Below are 27,903 nucleotides of genomic sequence, written 5' to 3' on the forward strand. Positions count from 1 at the left end.
ATGACGGTGCATACAATAAGAGAATGAGCACTTTTCCACAAAGTGCTTGAACAAATAAAATAAAATAAAATATCAGGTAAAATAACTCAGATAAAATGATTTCAATCAAGGCACAGTTATTGCTAAAATACATTCAAAACGTAAATAAATAAATAGTGTATTTTTTAGTCTTATCCACCATGTACAGCATTGGTTAGATTATTAACTTTTTTTTTACTCCACTTATTGCTCAGAGAACTAATGAGATCAAACAAGAAAAGGCAGTGGCATCATTTTAGATTACAATGCTGTTAATATTTAGTGGTCTTAAGTTCATGGTGTTGATGGCTCTAGGGAAAAAGTTGCCTTTGAGTCTGCTTGTCAGTGTTTAGTGGGACCTGTAACACTTGCCAGAAGGCACCAGGTTAAACAAGTGGTGACCATATGGAACGAGTCTTTAACGATGTTAGTAACTATGCTGTGATAGCGAGAGATGGCAATGTCCTCTAGGGAGAGCAGAGAGCAACGAGTGATCTTCTGGGCACTGTTGATCATTCCTTGCAGAGCTTTACTGTCTGTTGTTTTACATCCAGTATACCATACTGTGATTCAGTATGTGAGGATGCTCTCCACGGTGGTTCTGTAGAAAGCTAGCAGAATCTTAGCTTTCAGATTGTTCTTCCTGAGCACTCTCAGGAATTGGTGTCACTGCTGGACCTTTTTCACCACTGCCATGGTATTTACAGTCCAGGTAACTTTATCTGTGGTGTAGGGTCCCAGAAATCTAAAGGTGTTAACTCTCTCCACACACTCCCCATTGGGGATCAGTGGGACTGGGTCCATGCCGCTCTTCCAGAAGTCCAGGATGATTTCCTTTGTTTTTGTGATGTTTAGTGTGATATTATTTGCTGAACACCACTTTGACAGATTTGCAATCTCATCTCTGTAGGTAGACTCATCCCCCCTCAAGATGAGAAAGGCATCTTATCAGGCCAGCAGATCTGTATGGGTTGGAGATGTCAAAAGTAGCTTTGGTGGTGACTGAGGCAAAATCCCGGGCGCGGAAGGAGTTTGGTTAGGCCATGGAGAACAATTTCAAGATAGCTTTGAGGAAATTCTGGTCCAGAATCTGGCATCTCAGGATGGGGAAGCAGTGCACTGTGTATATTGAGGATGCGGCACTGTTGACCTTGACTCGGGATTTTGTGACTCGGTGAGGAGAATACTTTGTAGACCTCCTCAATTCCAGTAATACACCTTCCCATGAGGTTCTCTGAAGTGGGCTCTCTTATCTCTGGGGTTGAGGTCCCCGAGTTGGTTAAAAAGCTCCTCTTTGGTGAAGCCCGGGTATTGGAAGAGATTCGTTCAGAGTTCCTAAAGCCTCTGAATGTTGTGGGGATGTCCTGGTTGGAATGCCTCTGCAGCATCTCCTGGACCTCGGGGACAGTGGCTCTGGATTGGCTGACTGGTGTTCAACTTGTTAAAAAGGCAGACCGGACGGTGTCTCAAATTCAGGAGGATCAATGTGTTTTTTTTTCCCCCGGCTGTGCAACAGTGGACCTGCTCAATACCCTCGGGAGGGTCCTCGAGGGTGCATGGGAGTTTGCCCACCCAGTCAACATGTTTACTGTTGACTTGGTGAAGCGTTCATCCGTGTCTTTCGGGGAGTCCTGTGGGGAATTCTTCAGGAGTATGGTGTACTGATCCTCTGATACAGGCTGTTCGATCCTTGTACGATTGGTCGATCAAAGACTACACCCCACCCCACAACTTCGACTCCCACCAGTTCACATACTGGGCAAATAGTGCCTCAGCAGTGCTCAGAACGTTATTAAGGACACTACACACCCAGTTATCAACTGATTGAGCTCCTGTGATCTGGAAGGCAGTACAGCGCAAAAGCTACGTACATGCTGAACTATTGCTGCAAAGGTACACTAATTTCAATATCTTCAGTAATACTTATGCATTCCTTTTTTCACATGTATTTTTATTTATTTGTATCTGTTTTTATTATAGAGTCACTGATGGTGTAGTGCTACACATGCCTGACTTTGGTGCGGACAGTGTGGGATCGATTCCCGCTCAGTGATGGAGTCACTAACTGCCCTGCGACTGACTGGTGACCATGTAGTCTGCCTTTTGCCTGAAGCTAGCTAGGATAGGGTCCAGCTTTCCCGTGACCCTTGTGATGATGAGCATCTTAAATAGTGGATGGATGGATTTTTATTCTTATTATTTATGTATTTTGTGTTTATGTATACAATGATGCCGGAGAGGCTCTCCAATTTCATTGTACTGTTTTGTATGACAATACATGGCATTCTAAAGGTTATGTTGGTGCTGTGACCCGAATCCAAGTAAGGCTTAGGGATTCAACTGAGTTGGGCAGGTAGGGAAGTAAGATTAAACCTCATTCTGTGACATCTTGAAGAAGAATATGAGATAGCTACTTAAGGTAATGGTTTCATCCTCTTTGCAATCTTGCCAACCTCTAATGTCAGAGGCTGCAGTTATGAGGCCAATTATGAGTCCACTGCGGCAATGTACTCTGCAGTGACATTGCTGCTGTGGCGAGAATGGGAATGAGTGGGTGTACAGGGCACTCCTGAAAGAACTGAAATGAGAATGGATCATTTATTCTGTACATATGTAGTAGTCCCTCAAAAGGACACAAAAAATCTCAAGTGATTACTTCTAATAATAAAGAATCTAGATGTGTAAAATTATGGAGTTACCTGTAATCTGGTCAATCACGTTTTAAATTAAAGAATGTGAACGATAAAATCGTTTCACTGTCTGAGATGAGATGTCAGAGGCAGCATACTTAAATAGTGATAAGCATGCTAGCCTCAGTCAGGAGATCGGGATTCAAATCTCAGTTGGAACATCGCTCTGTGGAGTTTGTATGGTTGTTTGGCTACATGTGTCCTGTGATTTATGAACAACCGGTCCAGGTGTACCGCATCTTTCGGTCCACATCAGCTGGGTTAGACTCCAGTTAGCCAAAACTCGAATCATAGATATTGTAGATAAAAACTGATGGATGGCTAAATACAAGTTAGGAGGTTTGCAGTAAAGTCCCAGATCAGATGGGACATTTCCTAGCTTTGTTCAAAAGAGCTAACTGGCCACAATTTTAAATATATGATGTGGAAAAGGAAATATTTGAGAGAATTGAATGACAGATTGATGTCCAACAGCTGAAGAGGTTCAGTGCACTTTATGACATTACAAACAAGATACCCAATTTTAACATTTCACAACAGGTTGTCTGTATTCAGCGTAGTAATGTTTCATTCCGACACAAAGAAGACATAATTATTCATTTATTAAGGAGTCAGAAATTTCATTAAAACAACGATGTGATAAAATATAGTCAAATTTAGTTCTATCTGCATCGTCATTAACATCCTTTGTTAATTTATTTCTAAAGCACTTGGCAAAATAAAGTGTTTCACCACTGCTGTCAATCAAATGCATGACAGGAAACCAAACAGGAGGCAGCCAGACTTTTCTCTGACAACATATATCCAGTGTGATCTCTCACATCACCAAAACAATACATGACAGGTGTTGCTACCCTCTCCTTCCCACACTCTCCGACACACCAACATCTGATACAACCTTTTAAAATGCCAATTATGATAAAAAATACAAATGCACAAAAAAAGACAAAAAATAAAGTAGAATTATGGAGGTAAAATTAGTTAATTATAACGATGGGGATAAAACAAACACAGACATTTACAGTGACATACTTTCGATGGGGCATGTTTTTTTTCTCTTTGCTTTTACATTGGAAAACAAGATTACATCCATCCATCCATCCATCCATTTTCTTAGCCGCTTATCCTCACGAGGGTCACGGAGAGTGCTGGGGCCTATCCCAGCTGTCAACGAGGAGGAGGCCGGGTACACCCTGAACTGGTTGCCAGCCAATCGCAAGGCACACGGAGACAGACAACAGTCGCACTCACAATCACACCTAGGGGCAATTTAGGGTGTCCAGTTAATGTTGCATGTTTTTAGAATGTGGAAGAAAACCGGAGTGCCCAGAGAAAACCCACGGAGGCACGTGGAGAACATGCAAGCTCCCCACAGGCGGGTTTTGGGATTTAACCCAGGACCTCAGAACTGTGAGGCCAATGCTTTCCAGCTGAGCCACTGTCCGCCACAACATTATATATTAGATGTTTTTTTTGTCTGGATTTTGTGTTAATTGGATTTTAGTATGTTGCCCTCTGTCTCTTTGACATGGCCACCCAGTCTCCTTCCTATATATCTTTCTCTCTCCACCTGTTATCGTCAGCTTTGCTCCCTTTGTGTCAATCAGTGACCTATCTCCAGCCACGTGTGTCGTGGCTAGGTCTGTCACATTGTCATGTCAGTCTGTTTGTATTTAGGTCCTTGTATTTCATTCAATCCATACATCACTTCTCCTGAGGTGCATTTTGTGTATCGCCCATCAGAACCTTCTCCTGTGACGCACAATGGGCAGTAATAATTTAACCATGCTGTGATGGTCCATGTGCTGCAGCCACCATTCATCATCTGGTCAGTCAAAACCACATAAAAAACAATCACAACCATCGATGAGCCGAATGGGCTTACTGCCCTGACCACCCTCCTGACCACCTTGTGTCTGTCATCCCAGACATCCACCAGTTAGGCCCCAGTGGGGCGCCTCCCTGTCATTTTGAAGGTCCAGGAATAGTAAAGTTTCTGTTGTGGCAGTGGAACAGTCCATCAGCTCTAGACACTCAGCAGAGTCCTGGTTGGTGAGTGGGAGTTTGCCCCAACCTGCCTGCATGTGCTTTGGAAACTTGGAGATGTTCAACAGTGTCACTTGAGCTGTTTTGTTGAGAGTGGTCTACGATTATGGGGAACCAGACTCTGTTACAGGCTGTTTTGACCTGTGGTCTAAGACAGAGTTTGGTACATATTTTATTCAAAATGAGGGTTGAATTCTGCCAAGTCTGCCCTTTGCTACAATGTCTAATCATGACCTACATTGAGAGAATTTCTGATTAGAAGTTGTAAGTGGTCCAGATGGTGGCCTCAGTGGGATACCTGTTTTTTTGTAAATCAGGTTATGCTGGCTTGAGCTGTTTTGTTGAGAGTGGTCTACGATTATGGGGAACCAGACTCTGTTACAGGCTGTTTTGACCTGTGGTCTAAGACAGAGTTTGGTACATATTTTATTCAAAATGAGGGTTGAATTCTGCCAAGTCTGCCCTTTGCTACAATGTCTAATCATGACCTACATTGAGAGAATTTCTGATTAGAAGTTGTAAGTGGTCCAGATGGTGGCCTCAGTGGGATACCTGTTTTTTGTAAATCAGGTTATGCTGGCTTGATCAGGCCATGAGATTGAACTCCCACTGGAAAGTTTCTTAGTCGAGGAAGAATTTCAAATATTTTTCTTTGTTTTTGTGTTCCACAAATTTTTCCATTTCCATGTTTTTAAATTTCATTTTGCTCTTGCAAATGTTCTATCGTGAACATAATCGTATGTACCTAAAGCGCAAAACTCTCTGTCACGAACATGGGACAAGGGGTAGGACCCAAATGCAAGACTCTGAGGCACCAACAAGATTTTTGAGAGTGTTTAATTCCAGGGAGAGGTTATACACAGGTAAGCAGTCCATCAATGGCAAAGACACAAAAACACTTGGCAGAAGGTAAGGTCCAAACACATGAAAATGAGGTCAGATAACTACAAGGTAAAACAAGACTTGATTAGCCCTGGCTGTGGTGGCACAGGAACGCTGGAATGTGGCAATGAGGCAAAAACAAGAAGCTCATAAACTCACTCTATATTCTTCCAGTCTCATACAACAAACTAGCAACTAGTAAAAACACATGAGGTTTAAATGGATGACATAATCAGAGCCAATGATGCCCAGGTGAGGAGTTGCTGCTGGAGGCAGCTCCGCACAGGGCAATGGCCTCACAACACCCCTGACATAATTCAAAGAGCAGGGTCTGTCACTTTTACACCTAATGCCAACAGCGTGCACAATTTTTGAGTGAATGAACACACAACTTAGTGCCCACTTGTCAAGATCTTAATAAAATATTGTAATCTTAGTATATAATGTGTGGCATGTTGAATCAGCTAGAAAGCGTTGGCCTCACAGTTCTGGAGTCCCGGGTTCAATCCCAGCCCTACCTGTGTGGAGTTTGCATGTTCTCCCCGTGCCAGCGTGGGTTTTCTCTGGGCAGTCCGGTTTCCTCCCACATCCCAGAAACATACAACATTAACTGGACACTCTAAATTCCCCATAGGTGTGATTGTGAGCACGACTGTTGTCTGTCTCTGTGTGCCTTGCGATTGACTGGCAATCAGTTCAGGGTGTACACTGGCTCCCGCCCATTGACAGCTGGGAAAGGCTCTAGCACTCCCTGTGACCCTCGTGAGGATAGGCGGCAAAGAAAATGGATGGGTGGATGGATGGATGGATGGATGGATAGTATATAATGTGAAACTAGCACCTAGTCAAGCCAGAATTTAATGGCCACTATTTGGGAGTTAACCGGGTCCATTGTCCCTTGGCTGGCCTGGGAACACTTTGGTATCCCGAAGTAACTGTGGAGAGGGAAGTCTGACATTCTCTGCTTACTTCATAAGTAGATCAAAATGCATGGACTATGTGAATGAACACTCTTACCACCTACCTGATTAACTGCCCACAGGTTATCTATTGATTCAGCTGCTCATCCTATTTGTGTGTGTGTTCGTTTAATATTGTATGTTTGGGTATGAGCGAAAGTAATTAGGCCACAAGTCATGGTTATCACAATGCCACAGATGGAGAGATGAACAATACAAGCTATCAGTATCTCTGCTCACTTAGTCTCAGATCATGGTGTCGTGCGACTGGAGCTGGATAGATGACAACATTATCTTTCACTGTCTATGCATGCCAGTTTTTATATGACAACATTACTTTCTGGGCAAGATGTAAGACAGAGTAAATAGTCTATTTAAAGCAGTACAGGAGATAGCAACTAAAGCACAATAACGCTTGACTTTAATTACCTGCAAAATATGAGAAATGAGTATTCTTCTACTTTTCCATTGTGAACCAAAGACAATATTTACAACTGATGCAGAAAATGTTTCAGGTTCTTAAAAAATGATGCTATTGTTGACTCACACTGGAGAGTATGTACGTAATATTGTCCAAACTCTATTATATATATATATTCCAACTCATAAAAACCCCAAAATCATAAATTTAAAAAAATGTGAATACTGTGAAGGAATCACCATTTATGTCTCAGTTGTACAATTAAAAAGAAAAAAATGGTCTCATTAAATCACTTAAAATATGGCACTTTCAACATTATATTTTAATCAATACTTGGATTCTTTTGCTTAATCACTTGCTTGATGTGGCTTGGCAATGAGACAATTAGCCTGTGGCATTGCCCGAGAGTTACGGAAGCCTAAATTTTCTTGTTGCTTGCTGTTAGTTCTTAGTTTTATGGTCTGGTGTCCCTCATTTTTCCTCTTGATTTCATGTCTTTCTCAAAACCTGCACCCCACACCGCCACTTGACTTAGTGTGGATATTTCACAGTGGACCTCAAGCAGCTTGGGTTTTGATCTTAACCTGTCTTCCCCAAATCATTGGTCCTTGATTCCTGACGGCACACTTTACTTTTATCGGAAAAGAGGAGCTTGGATCACTTGCCAACATTCCAATCCTTCTTCCCCTTGGCCCAGTTGGTACGCTTCCTACGATGAGTCAGGCTCAGACCTGAGGAACCTGACAGTTTTAGCCCATCTCTCAGAAGTGTTTGAATGTGGTGCTTTTTTAAGCAATCCTCTTTTGTTCATAAGCTGCTGAAGCCCACGGTCATCTCTTTTGCTGATGCATGTTCTTCTGCAAAATTTTGTCTTTCCACGAGAGTCTCCATTGATATGCTTGGAAACAGCACTCTGTGAACAGCCAGTCTCCTCAGCTAAGAACATTTGTGGCTTACCCATTTTACCAAATATATCAATGATGGTCTTCAGGCCAGTTGTCAAATCTGCAGTATTCCTCATATTGAGCCAAACTGAGACAATTGAACCAAACCGAGAAAAGATGTAAACGCCAATTATGTAAAACTAAATTATTTTTTCAAATAGTGAGTTCCAACTCAATAATCTTGATAAATGTAACTTTCTGAATGGAATTAAGGAAATAAAAAACTTATTCTATTCTTTGTTTGAATTGGATCAGCTGGTAAAGTTTTGGCCTCACAGTTCTGAGGTTCCTAGTTCAATCCCGGACCAGCCTGTGTGGAGTTTGCATGTTCTCCTCATGCCTGCGTGGGTTTTCTCCGGGCACTCCAGTTTCCTCCCACATCCCAAAAACATGCAACATTAATTGGACACTTTAAATTGCCCCTGGTGTGATTGTGAGTGTGACTGTTGTCTGTCTCCATGTGCCCTGCGATTGGCTGGCAACCAGTTCAGGATGTACCCCGCCCCCTGCCCGTTGACAGCTGGGATAGGCTCCAGCACTCCCTGTGACCCTCGTGAGGATAAGCGGCAAAGAAAATGGATGGATGGATGTTCATTATATGTTCTAATTCATACGTAATTGCCATTCATAAATGCATTAATGATTTACTATAACTATAATTATATACACCCAAATTATATATATATATATATATATATATATATATATATATATATATATATATATAGACTTCACATGCTTTAGTTTTTCTTCTCTCTCTCTCTCCCTCTCTCCAGAGGGAGAGAGAGAGAGAGAGAGAGAGAATTTTGGTCCTTGTAGTTTTCCAGAAAAGAAAAAATGAAAGCATGTGAAGTCAAAATAAGCGCTACCCATATTTCTCACACAGTAACGAGATTCCAGTTGGAAACAATATTGCAAAGGCATATTATTTGCATATAAAGAGAGGAACAGAGATGTGCATGTGTGCATTTGTGTGTGAACTTTATGAAAGAGTCACACTGAGAGGAGCATAATTAAAAATCCAGGGTCCCCAGTGAAATGACTGACAGCGAAAGAGTACAAGATTCAGGTGTATACACACATAGATTTGTTTACACGCGCATGCAGGTACACCCACACAAACACACTAAGTAACCCACTAACCATGAAGCTACGTTCGAGTTTCAATGACAGCAATTCCAAAACTTAAACATTAACATAGACTAGTTATTTCTAGTCAGAGTTAAATAGCAGATAAATAAGAAGGTAAAAAACACTTACCATCTGATTGGGTGGTGACAATGATTTTGTCTGAGGAAGTTCCGAGTCCAAAGCGGTTCATAGCCAAGACTCGAACTGTGTACTGTGTGAATTTATTGAGTCCCTCCATCTTGTAGTTTAATCCACTGACATCGACACTCTGACCACAGACAAACAATAAAGAATTACATGTTTTTGGTGCATTTACCATATTATATTATACATACATATATTTTGAAAATACAGTCTGCAATTTAATGATTCTAATGTTAGATATGTGATTTAGCATGGCAGTGACAAACAAATAAATAAAATGACGTCTTCAGATCAGGCCTCAGTCGTATCACATATGAATGGGACAGTGTATATACAGTATGTGATTGTAACAGAATAGATATATACTTTTTATAATGTCATTGCAACAGAACATGGTATGTTTAAGATCTATAAATCATTAGATAGGGAAAAATGATAGCTGACAGCAGCTCGTGCAGTAACTCCATTCAGAATGAAAAACGAGTCGAACAGTAATATAGTACTGATCTGAACTTGATCTGAACTGATCGATTCCCACTCAGTGACGGTGTCGATATATGGCCTGTGACTAACTGGGAACCAGTTCAGGGTGTAGTCTTCCTTTCGCCCAATGTTGGCTGAGATAGGCACTGGCTCAGCTGTGACCCTTGTGAGGATAAGTGGCATGGATAATGGGCAAATAAATAATGTATTTGTTTACTTCTTGGTGTTGCTAACTGATGTAATCACATAGTTTTCTCTCCTCGCATGTTGTGCTTTTCCTGTGCTTTGGGTCTGTTCTTTATTCAGTTGTTTCAGGTGTTCAGTAAAAGTGATGTGTTACTTGAAATTTTACATAAATGGATGTGTGCCCTGGGATTGACTGTCAACCAATCTCAGGTATAGTGTTACATGAGCTAAAAGTTTGGTAGTGGGCATTAGTAGATATGTTTGACACCTGTGTTTGTCATATCACATTGTTTTTAATGTATTCAAGTTCACAAGGAAGACCGCATGACTAATGCATGGGTCTCCGAGTGCTGGGCTATGGGCCATTACAAGGCCACATCAAGATCACAACAGATCTCTTCATGGTTGTAGCATAGAATAATAAATATATTTTCTGCTAAAGAAAAACATTTTTCCTGCCAAAACACTGCAAAAAGTTTAAAATCAGATAGATCCATCAGATGCAAAACAAATACTATACTCAAAGATAAAAAGAGTGGAAAAGTACAAATAAAGGGGTTAGTTAGCAATGCTCTTTCATCTCTTATTGCCATACTATGGTGTAAGCATGTGGAAATGCCAAAACATTAAAATTACATGTGAACTAGAAACAGTGGAAAAAAAAAAGTACTTAATTTTTGTAATGCCTGGCTATCTTACAAACACACAACACATTTTTTAACGATTTATTTGTGTGATACAGCCGCAAATAAACATTTTAACATCTGTCTATCAGCTAGAATTCTGACCCTCAAAGACCTGTTAGTCCCCCTTTAAAAGTCCACCTTCACTCCATGTATTACCCTGAATCAGATGCACCTATCCTCGGTCGATAGCTGCATAAAGACACCTGTCCACCCCACAAAATCAGTAAGACTCCAACTTGTAATATGGCCAAAGACCAAAAGACACCAGGGACAAAATTGTACTCCACACGCCTGGAAAGGGCTACAGAGAAATTGCCCAGCAGCTTGGTTAAAACAGGTTCACTCTTAGAACAATCATTAGAAAATGAAAAAAGCTAAACATGACAGTACTCTCAATCAGAGTGGAGACCCATGCAAGATATTACCTCATGAGGTCTCAATGATCCTTAAAAAGGTGAGGAATCAGCCCAGGACTACACGACAGGACCTGGTCAATGACCTTAAACGAGCTGCGACCACCGTTTCCAAGGTAACTGTTGGTAATACACTAAGACGTCTTGGTTTGAAATCATGCATGGCAGGGAAGGTTCCCCTGCTTAAACCAGCACATGTCAAGGCCCATCTTAAGTTTGCCAAAGACCATTTGGATGATACAGAGGAGTCATGGGAGAAGGTTTTGTGGTCAGATGAGACCAAAATGGCCGTTTTTAGTCATAATTCCACAAACCATGTTTGGAGGAAGATACATGATGCGTTCCATTCCAAGAACACCATCCCTACTTTGAAGCATGAGGGTTGTAGGATCATGCTTTTAGAGTGTTTTTCTGCACATGGGACAGGATGACGGCACTGTATTAAGAAGAGGATGACCACGGCCATGTATTATGAGATTTTGGGGAACAATCTCTTTCCCTCAGTCAGAGCATTGAAGACTGGTCATGGCTGGGTCTTTCAAGATGACAGTGACCCGATGCACAGCCAGGAAAACCAAGGAGTGGCTCTGTAAGAAGCATATCAAGGTTCTGGCATGGCTTAACCTGTCTCTGGACCTAAACCCAATAGAAAATCTTTGGAGGAGCTGAAACTCCGTGTTTCTCAGTGACAGCCCAGAAACCTGTCTGATGTAGAGAAGATCTGTGTGGAGGAGTGGGCCACAATCCCCCCTGTTGTGTGTGCAAACCTGTTGAAAAACTACAGGAAACGTCTGACCTCTGTAATTGCAAACAAAGGCTACTGTACCAAATACTAACATTGGTTTTCTCAGGTATTCAAATACTTATTTACTGCTGTATCACACAAATAAATCATTACAAAATCACACATTGTGATTTCTGGATTTTTCTTTTTAGATTATCTCACTCACAGTGGACATGCACCTACGATGAAAATTTCAGAGCCCTCCATGATTTCTAAATCGGAGAACTTGCAATTTAGCAGGGTGTTCAAATACTTATTTTCTTCACTGTATATGGGACGTCATGAAAATGAGTCACAGGTAAAGAGGAAGTCTTTATATGGTCACGCACCGTTTGTGTGTGGTTGTCTGTCTGCCTCATTGCGCACGTAACTAGTTCCAGCTTGAGGCCAGCAGATGCCACTATTATGTGAGTGCTAGGCTAACGTTACCCATCAATCAACATAATTTAAAGTGCTGCACACCACGGAACAAAAAAGGTAAAAATAAAATTACAAAAAAAACATCCTTCTAAATTCGTACCACTGTTTTGCAAATCTTATTATTCATTAAAAAATTTGAACATAATATTCGATATGATTTTGATCGGTATGGCAAATGTCAGGATACACTGACTAAAAACATTTTACTCTGCGAATTTAAATAAAAAAGGAATTTTCTGTTAAGATATTTGCATTTTTTGTCAGGTATGACTGTTAGGTATTCTATGCAGTAGGGGTGCTCAATCCGGTCGATCGCGAGAAGGTCTCGATCGATTGCGACGACGTGCCGACAAAAAAAAACAAAACAAAAAGAGAGACATTTTTTTCTGACCTTTAACTCACCGCACACGCTAGCAAACAATGAGAGTACAGGAAAACACGCTAGTCAGCGAGTTTATGGAAAATACGACACCGACATTCCGCCGAAAAGCAAGCTGAGAATGAGAAAATGGAGTGAACTAAAATTCCAACCGGCTGCACAGCAGTCACTTTTCACACAATATAGTTGAACAGCAAAAGCCACCACCATGAGTACAGTTACACGGCGCTGTGAAGTCATGGCTGATGTGTGGAAGGACATCATAAATTGTGTTTCTCACTGCAGTTGGACGAATCCACTAATGTGACTGACACAGCGCAGGTGTGCATTTTCATTCGTGTGGTGTTTACTGACCGTCAACGTGAACTCAGACAGTTACAAAAATTTTTATGGTTCACTATTTACAAAAATTTTTATGGTTCACTATGCTGTGTTGTGCAATATTGGTTCATGCTGTTATGAAAGGCACACAAACATAAATTTACACATAAAGAATTCTCAATATACTTTAAAATTAATACGTTTTGCATTTTTGTAGTGGGTAGATCTTTGTGGCTTGGTCATTGTATTTCATTATTGGTCGTTCTAAAAAATAAAAAAAAGAAAGACATCATACCACGAAACCCCCACCCACCCCATGTCGATCGCGAGAGGCAGGCTGCTTGAAAAGTAGATTTTGTGGTAAAAAAAAGTCTGGGCACCTCTGCTATACAGTATAGGCTTGAGGTTCCCATGACCGTAAATAGAATATGCAGTGGAATACAGGCATTAAATAGGTATAATGTGTCATTCCAACCAAAGAACAGCGTGTGATTTCAGAAGCGGGTTGCATGCAGGGTGTAATTTCTTTGAATTTATTGAGACCTGTTCCTTGCTTGAGAGGCTCTCTGTCCAGAGCACTCTGTAGCCCATGATTGGTCCGTTTGGAGTGCTGGGAGTCTCCCAATTCATCTGGATGGAGGTTGGTGACAGAGCTTCAGCATGTAGTGACTCTGTCTTGCCGGGTACCTGGACTGTAATGCAAAACAAACTCAGCTTGTTTAGACTGTCCAGTCGCTTGTAAATGTAATTTGTGAATCTTTGCAATTGGAATTTGTTCAAAATTTTTATCAGATTTTGGTGTAAGTCACAATCGAGAAACGCATTCTTCTTAAGCGAATACAGAATATATAATTGTATGTTTCCAGAACACATTACAGTCGAGCCTGGAGATCATCGGAACTTTGGCAGCATTACTCTCAACCAAATGATTATTGTCCAGTTGGGTCCACAGATTTTGGTGGCTTTCAAGATTTTATATCTATCTCCAGATATTTAAATATTGTGTCTTTCCCATCCACATCACATTTGGAGAATAAAATGTCATTAAATTGGACTGGGGGTGATGAAACCTTTTGTGGATTTTTTTAAATGCACAGAATGGCCATTGTAAAAAGAAATAGTTAATATGTATAAAAAAATATCGTTTATTATAAGAATTTGTTTTTTCATGTTTTATTGTACTTACAATAAAGGTTTAACCTTTATTTAATTTTATACATGAACAAAAAGTTAAAAAAATGAAAAAGTAAAGTTTCATTTTGCATGCATTCATTGTCATTCAATTATTTTGAACACATCAAGAAATAAATGACCAATTATTTATTAAAATAAATAAAATGTTGAATGTAAACGTATTCAATATTATAAATATTCAATCAATTATTTAAATGAGAGAAATGAATGGTAGAAAAATAGCTTCTTCATGAAGTAATTTGAGTGAATAAAGCAAATAATAATGAAATGGCCAGTGTCCGTCAACTCCCAAACAGTGTTATTCTTATTTTTATTTGCTGTTCATGCTGTGATAAAAACAAAATTAATAATAATAAAAAAACAAAACAGAAGTTACTGAGAAATTGCTATTTACTTCAGCAGTTTGTATCATGGAGTAATTACTTACTCAAGTAAATATTTGGATGACTACTTGTCAGGGGCGTGGCCATGCCACTGACCTGGGCGCGGCTGCTTTCATTCTAACACATCGTTGCTGTTACGCAATGCATTATGCTGTGCCTTGACTCCCTTTAGCAAAACAAGATTTTGTGTGATGGACAAAATTTGCACTGACGCTAACACAAGTCCATCGTTTGTGAGATTGTTTGAGAATGCTATAACAATACATGACTTCTTCTTTTCTTTCAGCATTAGGGGTCACCACAGCGTGTCATCTTTTTCGCTCTAAGCCAATCTCGTGCATCCTCCTCTCTAACACCAAGTGTCCTCATGTCCTCCCTCATGACATCCATCAACCTTTTTTTGGTCTTCCTCTCACGTTTTTGCCTGCCACCTCCATCCTCAGCACCCTTCTACCAATATACTCAATCTCTTGCCTCTGAAACATGTCCAAACCATCGAAGTCTGGTCTCTCTAACCTTGTCTCCAAAACATCCAACTTGGGCTGTTCCTCGAATGAGCTCATTTCTAATTCTATGCAACCTGTTCACACCAAGCGAGAACCTCAGGATCTTAATTTCTGCAACCTCCAGTTCTGCTTCCTGTTGTTTCTTCAGAGCCACCGTCTCTAATCCGTACATCATGGCCAGCCTCACCACTGCTTTGTAAACTTTGCCCTTCGTCCTAGCAGAGACTCTTCTGTCACATAACACACCAGACACCTTCCCCCAGCTGTTCCAACCTGCTTGGACCCGTTTCTTCACTTCCTTACCACACTCACCATTGCTCTGTATTATTAACCCCAAGTAATTGAAGTCGTCCACTCTCGCTATCTCTGCTCCCTGGAGCTTCACTCTTCCTCCTCCGCCCCTCTCATTCACCAACATATATTCTGTTTTACTTCAGCTAATCTTCATTCCTCTCTTTTCCAGTGTGTACCTCCATCCTTCTAATTGTTCCTCTGCCAAAATTCCTCTTACTAACTCTTTGAAATGGTTCAGTTCAGACATTCCTTTGTCTCAGGGTCAACTTCTTCCGAGTTTTTATGTAACCTACTTGCTGGAATAATCCTCAGAGTACCTGAGTACCCACTTTATCACGGACAATCATTTTCTTTGAGCATCATGTAAACAGCTGAGTAAGTTCCATTGCCACTGTCATTTATCCATTATATCCTAACACGTGGAGGGCCTAGAAGAGCTACACAGTGAAATGAGGTTTAAATTTTGCACATGACTAAATTGATAACATATAATGCCAACTTATGGATAGTATTCAGTGTTAACACAAGTATCCTTCTTCTACCTGGCTGTCGCCATTGTGGAGTAACATTTAAACCCCGCTCCTCAAAATGTGAGACTAACCAGTTATTCCACCATGTCACGTATATGTTAGCAATTCTTGTTGTTGTTCTTCTTCTTCTTCGTCCACTTATTGTTATTTTAAATGTCCTATTACTATTACCAATATTAATATTCTGTCATTCTAGACAAGGTGGGTGCATAATGTTTAACATATTCAAATAAGAATTTGAAAGTTTCATTATTATTTAAATTTAGCATTGTTGGAGGTGAAATATTAAATCCAACTCAAAGTCATGTTATATTAATTATTGGTTTCTACAGTGATCGTTGGTTTGTGTCACGTCCCATCGGAACGAGAGGTAGGACCCAAATGCAGGAACTCGGAAGACGCAAGGTAGTTCAAGAAGAGACACGTTTATTGTATGCCGAGGTCGGGGATCGAGCAGGCAGTCCGGTGCAGCAGCGGTTGTTGGGGCGTCGGGCGAAGAGAGCAGATGAGCGGACAGGCAGGAGTCGGTACACGGGGAAACAATCAACGCAGGCAGAAGTGTCAAGGAGTCAGGCTTACAGGGTTGGTCGGAGAACGGACGAAGGTCGGTACACACAGGTTCTGTCAGGAATATGAGAGTGCTGGAACGGGACATAAAGCTCAACGAACTGGCGGAGGACCAGTCGTCACCAGGTCCTATATATACGGGGGATGATCAGGCCGCATGAGGCACAGGTGTGTGCCTCCCAATCAGCGCAGCCGCACAGCTCATGCTGAAGCGGCAGGATCATAACAGTTTGTAATTTGAAAAAAAAGGATAAACGGGGGGGTGATGATGATGATGATGCTCCCAAACCTTTTTAAGGTTAATGTTATATTGCCTCCTATATTTAAAATACAGCATTTGTTTTTGTGCACTGTATTGTCTGTGCTTTCTTGTTGGATCAGGCTGTGCCAAAGTGGAATTTTAAAATTACACACCATCTCATCCTGCACTTTCTACTTTGGCCTCAGACTACACCTTTCCACTTGGAAAAGAGAAAATCTGATCCAGTTTAACCACTTTTTCTTCTACATACTCCGACAGTCATTGTATGTTAAAACAACAGCATTTCTTTTTTAACTTACTCCATTATATCGAAAGTAAACATAAGCAGGATGTGTAGCTCGTCTTTGCTCTACATTGCCCAGACTGTGTTGCTAACTAATGCAGCGGTGGTGGACGCTGTCATTATAAAACATATTGATGGGCTGCATAAGTACTGTAACATTTGTAATTATGAGTGTTCGTCTTTAAGAGCTAAGGGAGGTTAAGGTAAACTAGGAAAAACAGTGTGGTCATTGTTAGAGAAAGTTCCGTGTTCTGCCTAAAAGAAACCAGTGACTTCTTTACATATTTTACAGTACGTATCTGTAATATCAACATAGATGTACTTTCAATCTGCATTGGATTATTTTTTTGCGCGCATCGCAGAATAACTGCAAAGAGATTGCATCTGCGGTGTACAATTGCACACGCGCGCAGTTTAGAGGAATCATAGGCTGACGTCTTCATTTTTTTTTTTTTTTTGCACGCCGTCCGTCCAACCAGTCGATCGCGATCGACATATTGAGCCCCCCCTGATTTATAACAATGTCCAACACTAAGTCTACAGGAAATAAAATATGAGCAAAGAACATAAACAAACAGGAGACAAACAAAACTCAATTGCTATTTTTATCTTACGGTCTTGTTTGGTGGTGATCCTCAAGGGGCTGGTGCTTTCTCCTGGTCCCATATCGTTGTAAGCAACGACTCTGAAGCTGTAACTCTCCTCTGGCTTCAGGTTAGAGACCATCAGCTCCAAAGACTCAGGCTCTGACACATTCACGGACCGCTCTCTGTCACAGGGAAACAATAATTGTGTTATTATACAATCCAAGATTTAATTTCTTCCTCAAATAAGATCATCTTGGTGCCTGTTCTTTGCATTTAGAACAAAGGAATGTGTCCCTTACTATCTTCAATGATCAAATACACCCTTTAGTCTGTTGAAAATCACATAATCAATATTCCATTTGAAGTTCCACAGCCACATTATAGTTTGTAACAATGCAGATAATCAACGCGTAATCTATTTAATCCTTCAGTAACTACAGTTAATCCAAACATTACAGTACTACTGCATTCTCTGTCTTTTAATCACCAAAACAGAGATGAAACAAAGCCAGCTGCAGTGAGACCGTTTCATCTACTATATTAAATTAAAAATACATGCTTGTACTTTTTTTTTTTTACACTAGCCAGAGATAAAGATGAGGGGAACAGATATTTAGACTTGATACCTGATCCATTTCCAAAGTTGTGGGTCAAAATCCGACAACAGCAATGTCTTCAGCGGAATTTATTAAATGTTTACAAGTCCTGAATAGCATTACAGCGCTGCATTCTAGAAAAGACTGCTGCCAAAAAGCAAAATCAGTGTTCAGAATGAGTTTCCAGCATTGTATAATGAAGCCCTGTCATTGCTGACAAGAAGGTTGGGTGTTCATGTCTAAGTCTGTGTTGATGAGACGTGAAATGAGAATGTTGATATGAACCGCATGTCTTTAGCGTGGTCACCAATCTATCTCAGTCAGCCAGCTATAATCACAGCACAGTGCTCAAGCCTGGCAGCCAATAATGATGTACTATGATGTATTGTTTTTTAACAAGTTTTCCTGATGTACTTCATTAGGACTTAGAATCTGGAGCAGCTATAAAAAATTGGAGTGTTAGCAGTAGAATTCAAACACTACCCAAACAGTTTCCATCACAACTGCTAGAGTGAAGGAACAGGAAGAAAAAAAAAAGACTTTTCTATAGAGAGAATGTTCTGATTGTACATTTTGTTATTGTACAAACTTCATTCCAATGAAGTTGATACATTGTGTTAATTCTCAATACAAACAGAATACAATGGTTTGCAAATCATGTTCAACTAATATGTAATTGAATACACTACAATGTATTTCATGTTTAAACTGATAAACTATTATATTTACAAAATAGAATTTATGGCTACAACACATTAAAAAAAAAGCTGGGACAGGCTTATGTTTACCACTATGTGGAATCACCTTCTCTTTTAACAAATATCAATAAACATTTGGGATCTGAGGACACTAATTGTTGAAGCTTTGTAGGTCTAATTTTTCCCATTTTTGCTTAATGTACAGCTTCAGCTGTTCAACAGTCCAGGGTCTCTGTTGTTGTATTTTACCCTTCATAATGTGGTAAAGCTTTTCAATGGGAGACAGATCTGGACTGGAGGCAGGTCACAGGCATTTGGAGGTCATTTTGGCATTGTCACTTGCATCCAGTAATTTCTCCATATTCTCTAATCATTGTGATTATATTTTGGACCGCAGATGACGAAATCTGTAAATTCCTTGCAATTGAGTGCTGAGGAACATTGTCCTTAAACTGTTGGACTATCTTCTCACACACTTGTTTACAAAGAAGTGAACCTCACCCCATCTTTGGTTGTGAATGACTGAGCAATTCAGGGAAGCTCCTTTTATAATCATCATTTGATTATGGGACTCACGTGTTCTCATTTAGCCTGTTCACCTGTGGAGTGTTCCAAACAAGTGCTGATAAGTATTCCTCAAGTTTTTCAGCTTTTTGGAAAGTTTCTGTAGCCGTAAAAGTTTCACTTATTTATTATTGGGTAAAAAGAAAATTATAATAATAAAGTTTTTACCAGTTTGAACATTAAATATTTTGTCATTGTTGTGTATTCAATTCAATATTGTTTGAAAATGATTTGCACATTATGTAGTCAGTCTTTGGTTTAACACAACGTCCCAACTTCAATGGAATAGAGCTTGTACTCTTTTTTTTTTTTTTTTTTTTTTGCAGTAGTACTATAGTGACTCTATCTACCAGAGACAAATTCGTTCTGTGCTCTACCGTACTTGCCAATAAAGATTTTTTGTGAATATGAATGCAATTTGGAAGCAGATCCGCATCTATGGCTTTATTTTTAAAATATTTTGTTTTGATACATCAATACGAAATTGTGAAATTGTCATCTACAAGACAGATGATTAGCCTTGGCTGATGTGTGCACTTGATATTTAGTGAATGAGCTTTGTTTTATTAAACAGTTGTGTTGATTAGACTTTATGCAGAAAAAAAAACATCTATTGAGTTATGTCAGGGCTTTGGGCCGCCTTTTCTGTTCATGGCCTCATTTGTCCAGTCCCAAAATGATTAATGGCCAATACAGGGGTAGCTGGTATGCCCTAGATATTATATTCGTATACAGTAGGTGCCAAAAGTCACTCCTCACTAGACATTGTCACATTTTGGGTTTTAAAATGCAAGGCAAAAACGTGGCGGACTCAAGTGCAGGGAAGCAGGGAGACAATGCCATGGTGCAGGAGTTTAATTCCAAAAACAAAGGAAAACAACAATTGTGGAAAAATCTGAATACTAAATTAGCAAACTCCAAAATGTAACCACAAAGTTATCAAGAAATACTTGAGTAAACCCAAAACAAAAAAGAAAACTAGTGAAATAACTCGATCGACACAACTGGCGACTATGACATGACAGAAGAGAGCAGCTGGACAATAACTAAATGAGCATAAACAACATGGAACAGAAAAAACCATGAAACAAAACTAAGTATAATCTTAACTAAATCACAGACCATGACAGGCCTGGGCTGGGCATTCTATTATTGTTAGCTGATTTCTATTTAGATATAGCTATAGTTATCTTCAAAAAAGATGGCAAAAAAGAAAAAAAACATACTTCCCCGCATCAACAATGTGCATAAAAACGGACAAAGGAACTCTTCCAATTCACATTATCAGAACTTATTAGTGTGAGTACTGCGTGTTAAACGCTAATCACTAATTTGAATGCTGACTCAATGTACTCAAGCACAGCAGAAGCAGTGGAGAGATAAGTGCAAATGTGAACGGAATTATCTTGGTTCCTGAACACATATTATTTGCTCCTGTGAGCTGCAGTTTAATGGCTGGGCTGCCAAGCTGAACATGGAGTTCACCGGCAGATGGTTTTGTGTTACACTGTGAAGTAAGTTTGCCTTTCAAAGGCCACTGTCTGAGGTCAGTCTGCAACCAAACAAGTAATCCACTGACTGACAGCAATGGTTTTATTTTTCACTGAAAATTTTTCTCTCTGTGATAAACACAAGGTGTCAAACCCTTTTGCTATGTCTTTGTTCACTATTTCTTGACTTTCTGAAGAGTACAGTGGCAATTGGGCAACCTCTATGATTGTAAAATGAGGACCCCTGAAATCGTGAAATTAAGTTTTCATACAATTTCACAGGTTTGGAACAGGAAGCACATCTTTGGTGTGTCATATGCTTCACACTTCCAGCCTCCACATGCTTAGAACAGGTCAAGCATCATGAAATGCACTGTTGTTAATCAGCAGCTGAAAATCAGCTTCTTCCATCACAAATACTGTACGAACCATCTGTGCAGTTTATAGGCTGTTAGTTTCAGATTATTACGTTTCCACTCCAGTAAGACATATGCCTTCCTGTCATTGTGTTTCTGTGCGTCATGTTCCTTGTTTTTAATAGCGAACATTTAAACTACCGAATCTTCTGTATGTTTTCTATCCAAGTCAGTCAGTCTTTATAATGGACCTTTCCGACCTGTCAATCACTCGTAAAATAATAGCCAATCAGATAGCCGCATTGTCTTAACCCCTGGCTTGACACACCCCTCTCGCCACATTATCCCACAAGCAATGCTGGTTGTCAGGAGCGTACGCTTGGATAAGTTAATGCTAAGAAGAAAATGGTCCTGAGATCCTCTTAGGGAATTCTGATAAACAATATCCTGCTAGGTTACAAGGGGCCCAGTTGATTCATTTTCCATAGCCTAAAACACAGTTGACGAAGTATCCACGATGGATTAAGGCTTGTGGAAGACTGTACGTACAACTAAATGTGAACAATTTCAACAAAGGCTGTATGTTCAAAAGGTAAGTGAGGGAGAAGTATCTTCTCTGAGTATGATTTAATTATTATCAGTGCTTTATACATTGCAGGAGAACTACTTTCACTTTGTTAGCGTATCACTGACCTGGTGAATGAAGTGTGTAATGTTTTATGCTAAAGAGTCAGATTAATGATATCATAAATGCACAATTTCATGCAAGAGAAAAAGTCCATTTGCCTATTTGTATCACATCGGACTTTTAAGACAAAGCACTGGGTTCGATTACCTGCCAAGTCAAATGAATACACCCACTCACTTATAAAGACTACAATGATATCAATCGTGATCTTTCCAAGTGAAATGTACTCACCCTGCTTTACATGGGCAGTATGATTCCACAATTTTATCCTGTTGGATATCAATATGAAGTTATGAAGCATATCCTTGCGTGCAATAGTTGAGACCTCTCTGTGGAAGTCTCTTGGACAAGTCTGACGCATTTGGCAAAAAACATACCCCAATATTATCTGGAATACGCAATAGAGAATCGACTTCAAACATGTTCTGTTCAATTGCCATTTTGAAAGCTTGTGGGAGATGGCTAAGAGGTCGGAGCTTAAGACCGGCATCGGAAAGGTCCATTGCTAATATAATCTGATATATACAGTATATATATATCTATTTTCTTTGCTGCTTATCACCACAAGCGGGGAGTGCTGGAACCTATCCCAAGAGCAGCACTCACAATCACACCTAGGGGCAATTTAGAGTATCCAATTAATGTTGCATGTTTTTGGGATGTGGTAGGAAACTGGAGTTCCTGGAGAAAACCCACACAGGCACAGCACTCCCCGTGACGCTCGTGAGGATAAGCGGCTAAGAAAATGTACAGATGGATGGACATTATATATATATTATATATATATATATATATATGTATATATATACAGGGTAAAAACACTAAAAAATAAAGGTGACAATGAAAGCAAAAAGATATGTAACTAAAAAAATGAAAAATAAAATTACAATTAAAAACGGTGTATAGTGCAACAAATATCATCCATCCATTCATTTTCTTTACTGCTTATCCTCACGAGGGTCACAGGGAGTGCTGGAGCCTATCCAAGCTGTCAACGGGCAGGGTACACCCTGAACTGGTTGCTTGCCAATCGCAGGGTACAAAGAGACAAACAGCCGCACACACAATCACACTTAAGGGCAATTTAGAGTGTCCAGTTAATGTTGCATGTTTTTGGAATGTGGGAGGAAACCGGAGTGCCGGAGGACACCGACGCAGGCACTTAGAGAACATGGAAACTCCACACAGACAGGTCCGAGATTGAACCTGGGACCTCAGAAATGTGAGGGCAACGGTTTACCAGCTGATCCACCGTGCCGCCAACAAATATAATTAAAAGTGGGAATATTCTAAAAAGCATGAGAAAAAAAGAAGTTTTCAACCTGTATTTAAAAACATTCACATTTTGACCTGATGTCACCTCTGTTGGCAACTTACTCCATTTGTGTCCAGCATAATAGTTAAATGCTGCGTTACCATGTTGGCCTTGGACTCTGCGCTCCATTATTTGACCTGAATCAGTTGATCTCAGAGCTGGACTGGATTATTATTCAGGACCTAAACCATTTAGTGATTTATAGACCAGTACCAGAACTTTAAAATCTATTCCAAACCTGACAGGAAGCCAGTGTAAGGACATTAGAATATGAGTTATATGCTCTGACCTCTTTTACTCTGGTTAGAATCTGAGCTGCAGCATTCTGAATGATTTGTTTAATGGTCTTTTTGGAGAGTCCAGTCAGAAGACCATTAGAGTAATCAAGTCTACTTGAGATAAAATCACGGCAGAGCTTTTCCTGGTCTGCTTGAGACTTCACTTTAGATATGTTCTTCATATGGTAAAAGGCAGTTTTTTTTGATTGATTTGATATGATCATTGGAAGTCAGCTCAGAATCTAGCATGACAGTTTTGGACTTGGTCTTTGGATTATAAAGATAGTGAATCCAGATTTCGACTAACAGCAATTTTCTGTTCTTTATCCCCCGCCCCCCCAAAAAATGTCTCACTTTTGTTGTGGTTTGATCAACATTTTGGCTCATCCAGTTATTTATCTGCTTTAGACAGTGACACAACACCTCTATTGAACTGTAGTCATCTGGGTACACAGAACACAAAGATTTCGGACTTGTAAAATTTGCACTTGTAGCAGTAAACTGAGTGACTCAGGAACAGGCTGTCTGTATATTGTTGGCACACATGTTTAGCCAAACAAAGCACACAAAACATGAGGTTTTCATTACAGCCAACGTCTGTACAGCCTCCACAGCAATTTGCTTGTGTTAACCCCTACCCAAGAGTATCTCTGTGTGGTCACACATGCGGCACTTGTCAATTTCATTAATACCTTGGTTCATAACCTCAAAAATGCACTTGTCAAGAGCATGCCTAGAAAATATCTGCTGTTTGAAAGCTTTCAACATACACATACTTTTCATTACTGCTGAAAATGTGAAGGAAAAGAAATACACAAGTGGCATGTGAAAGATACATTTTTTGTGGCCATTTTTTTTATTTTGCTCTAAAGAGAGTCACTGATGATGTAATGGTACACATGCCTGCAGCGTGGGATGGATTCCTGCTCAGAGATGGTGCTGATATTTGCCCTGCGACCAATGACGTAGAATAAAAACTGGACTGCGCACTGGCCCCTTTCATGTTGGAATTCAGCTTCATCTTCCGGTCCTGGTAAAACATTGCTTTGGGTACTATTTCATGTGAAATTTGACGTCCTTTGACATCCTTACAATTGTGCATTTTGAAACATACTAACATCAAATTTAATTGTAATTCGTGAGGTTTGGCTTTTTTGTTTGTTTTTGTTGGCTATCAAAACTGTGCAGGCGGTCGCAAAGAAGTAACTTTTCACCGGAAAGTGTTTTCAGCTGAACCTTCATAATTATTCATTATATATTTATCGCACTGTTTTCCATAACAATATGTGTATGTTTACCATACTTTTTGCCCTGACCAGAAGTCAGAGCCTGTTGACCTTGGCGGAACTAATGATGGATTCAGAATGTGCAGTCCAGTTTTTATTCTACGTAATTGCGTGACTTTGCGTCACTGTAACTGACTGATAAGCAGTTCAGGGTATAGTCTGCCTATCACGGGAAACTAGCTGGGATAGGCTCAAGCTTTCCTGTGACCTTGTGAGGATAAGTGGCTTGGATAATGGATGGATGGATGAATAGCTGTAAAGATTGGAAAATCTTCTACATATCATTGACATTTTAATGTCACTATTCAACATTAGACATTCAAAATGTATTGGTTTAAAATATCCATTAATCAATTTCTTTATACCGCTTATCCTCTACAGGGGACCTGGAGCCTATGACCTCTGAATTTGGACAAAGGTCAGACCATACCCTCACATACTTACATAAACCCCTGAACCCGCATTGTCTAAATGGACTAATACAAAACATTTCATGGGAAGATTAATGTTTCATTTTTTTAAAGAATTTTTTTTTACTTAAATATTTTGTACACTTCTTTCTCCCATTTGTATGCTGAATTAATTTTAATTAACTGTAGAATGTATTCCTCTCTCTCCCTTATTTATCTCTTCTTTCATGCAAGTCATTAGTACTGATAAAGGCATCTGCATATGCAACCACGTTTTTACGAGTGGCAAATCCTACCCATCTTCTTTCAAAGTCTTGACTGACAGATTTTTTAATGTTTCATGGTGAAAACGCAAAGGCTCTTCAGTCCACTCTATCACTCGGAATCCGAAAATGCTGCAGGCTGGTCAGTCCCTCAGGTAACAAAGCTTAAAAGCCTGGATGTGAAAGCATTCAGCTGGAGCTCCAACTGTCAGAGGTTACCATTTAACATCAGCGGGGGACTTGCAATGTCACCCACAGGGGTTCTACTGAACGTTTAGAGCCGCGGTGTGCAGCAGAGCTGTAATGAAAGGATATAAGTACTGTCTTTGACATACTGTTAGTATACAACACTTACACTATCAGTTCTTTCCGTCAGCAACTTTCAGACACACAGGGTTTATACACTTTTGAGACCATTGCAGTTTTTAATTTTTAACTAGTCCAAAGTCATGAAAACACTAAAGGTAGTAGGAACCAAAGACTGTTTCCACAGTAGGGCAAAATACTATTTTCAGGGGATAGGGACTTAGCTTAACTGTGAATGGCGAGAAATTACAAATGAAAGGATTTAAAATTTCTGAAATGGATGATTTACGCCCTAAATATACCATATACTATATGAGCCTGATGCCCAAACACAAACATTTGAAACTCAATTTTCAATATTGCCTTGAAAAATTATTTTTACAGCAAAAATACATTCCAAAAACATGCATTAATTGGGGACTCTAAATTACCCCTGGGTGTGATTGAGTGTGACTGTTTCTGTCTCTATGTGCCCTGCGATTGGCTGGCAACCAGTTGAGGGTGTACCCTACATCCCCCCGATGACAGCTGGGATTGTCACCAGCACTCCTGCAACTGTCGTTAGGATAAGTGACTCAGAAAATGGATGGATCGATGGGTGGATATTCATATATTATATGGAGTTCATGAACAATAGGATTTAATAGGACATTTTTCAGCTATTACCATAGATAGGATTCATTTTCACCGAACTGAAAGCTGAACTGGTACTGGGGGAATGAACCAAACGTCATTCAATCAGCAGCAACCAGATGTTGAGTGGATAATAAAGTGGTCATTGTCATTTTTCACAGATTGTTAATGATGACAATCACTCACAGAGGGTGGCAGACTGTCAGTCATACCCACAATAAAATAACAGCAAACTTAGTTGTCAGAAAATAGTGTATATCTTAACACAACATATACTGTAACTGAAGGATTGCAGAGGTTTGTTTTTGTAACTTTTGAAATCCCTTTTGTGGGCTGGATTGAACCCCCCTAGCCCACGGTGCCGTATGTTTGATATCATTGCCCTACACTAAGCACTTTTAGCTGGAAAAGAAACACCTTTAAAGATTGTCAACTTAGTATAGTTTTCTCCTTTTTCAGTTCTGAATGTGGAGAAGAGCCGCAACTGCTGCATGCAGGAGGAGAACTATTCTACTGGAATCCAAGGCCCCTGGCCACCCCAAAATTAGTGGTAGAGGCTGTTTATTATAGTACATAATTATCCATCCTTCCATTTTCAATACCACTTATACTGATAAAGGATTTGGAGCGTTGCAGCCAGGCTACACCATGGACTGGCTGGCAGTTAATCGCAGAGCACACAATTTATCGAGACAACCATTCATTATCGCATTTACACCAGAACTTGGGCTCGGCAAGATGTCATGATCTGTGTTTACAGTACTCTAACTTTTAAGATGGTGGGGAGGGAGGTGTAAAAAATATCGATTTAACAATGCAATGCATTTCTTTCCTCCACAATTAAATATAGACTCAACAAATGCTCTAAATTGATTCACCTCCTCGTCAGTAGGGAGCGCTTTGCTCATGAGTGGCATTATATGGACAGAAACCACACTCAACCAAGCGACAACAATATTCACATGGTGAGCAGGATTGTGAAGCGAGCAACTTCTACTTTTAAATCTGAGATTTGGGCTCATTTTGGTAATAAATCACTGGGGTTTGAAAAGAAATTACTAACAGTTGTCACAATGCTGCAACCATGCCAGTTATTTAGGTAATACTTTACCAGAATAAATAATAAATAATAGTATTAGTAACCCTAGTCCTAATAAGTAAAGAAATTTAGTTGTTAGTACAAATTGACTTTACTTTTTTAATACAGAACTGTCATCATGTTTTTAATTTTCACCCCTATGTGGACAAAGAAGTCATTACGCATATCTTTATTATTTTATTTCAACTTCCAAGATAATATAAACATTTAGGATTCCATGCAATAGACCTTTAAAGTGTTTATGCAAAAATGTTTTTTTTAACTTTTGCACTACTTATGTGCATGTTATACTTAAATTTTTAATTTCAGAAGTTTTATTGCTTAAAAAATATGATGTAAGAGCACATTTTGACATGGCTTCACAAATTGAAATACTTACTTATGCATAATAATAATGTGTAAAACATT

At 39.7% G+C, this 27,903-nt stretch overlaps 1 protein-coding gene across 1 annotated transcript in view; it reads right to left on the minus strand.

The window, feature by feature from the left end:
* Positions 1-27,903, minus strand: part of dcc (DCC netrin 1 receptor) — a 312,064-nt gene that overhangs the window by 155,318 nt on the left and 128,843 nt on the right. Inside the window, exons 10-12 of the mRNA XM_061802018.1 lie at positions 17,541-17,695; positions 13,451-13,599; positions 9,221-9,359 (exon numbers count right to left, since the gene is read on the minus strand). Of these exons, the coding sequence (XP_061658002.1) occupies positions 9,221-9,359; positions 13,451-13,599; positions 17,541-17,695 (443 nt within the window). The remainder of the gene's footprint in view (positions 1-9,220; positions 9,360-13,450; positions 13,600-17,540; positions 17,696-27,903) is intronic.

Source organism: Syngnathoides biaculeatus, chromosome 17, assembly GCF_019802595.1.
Source record: "Syngnathoides biaculeatus isolate LvHL_M chromosome 17, ASM1980259v1, whole genome shotgun sequence".
In the NCBI taxonomy this organism is placed as follows: Eukaryota; Metazoa; Chordata; class Actinopteri; order Syngnathiformes; family Syngnathidae; genus Syngnathoides; species Syngnathoides biaculeatus.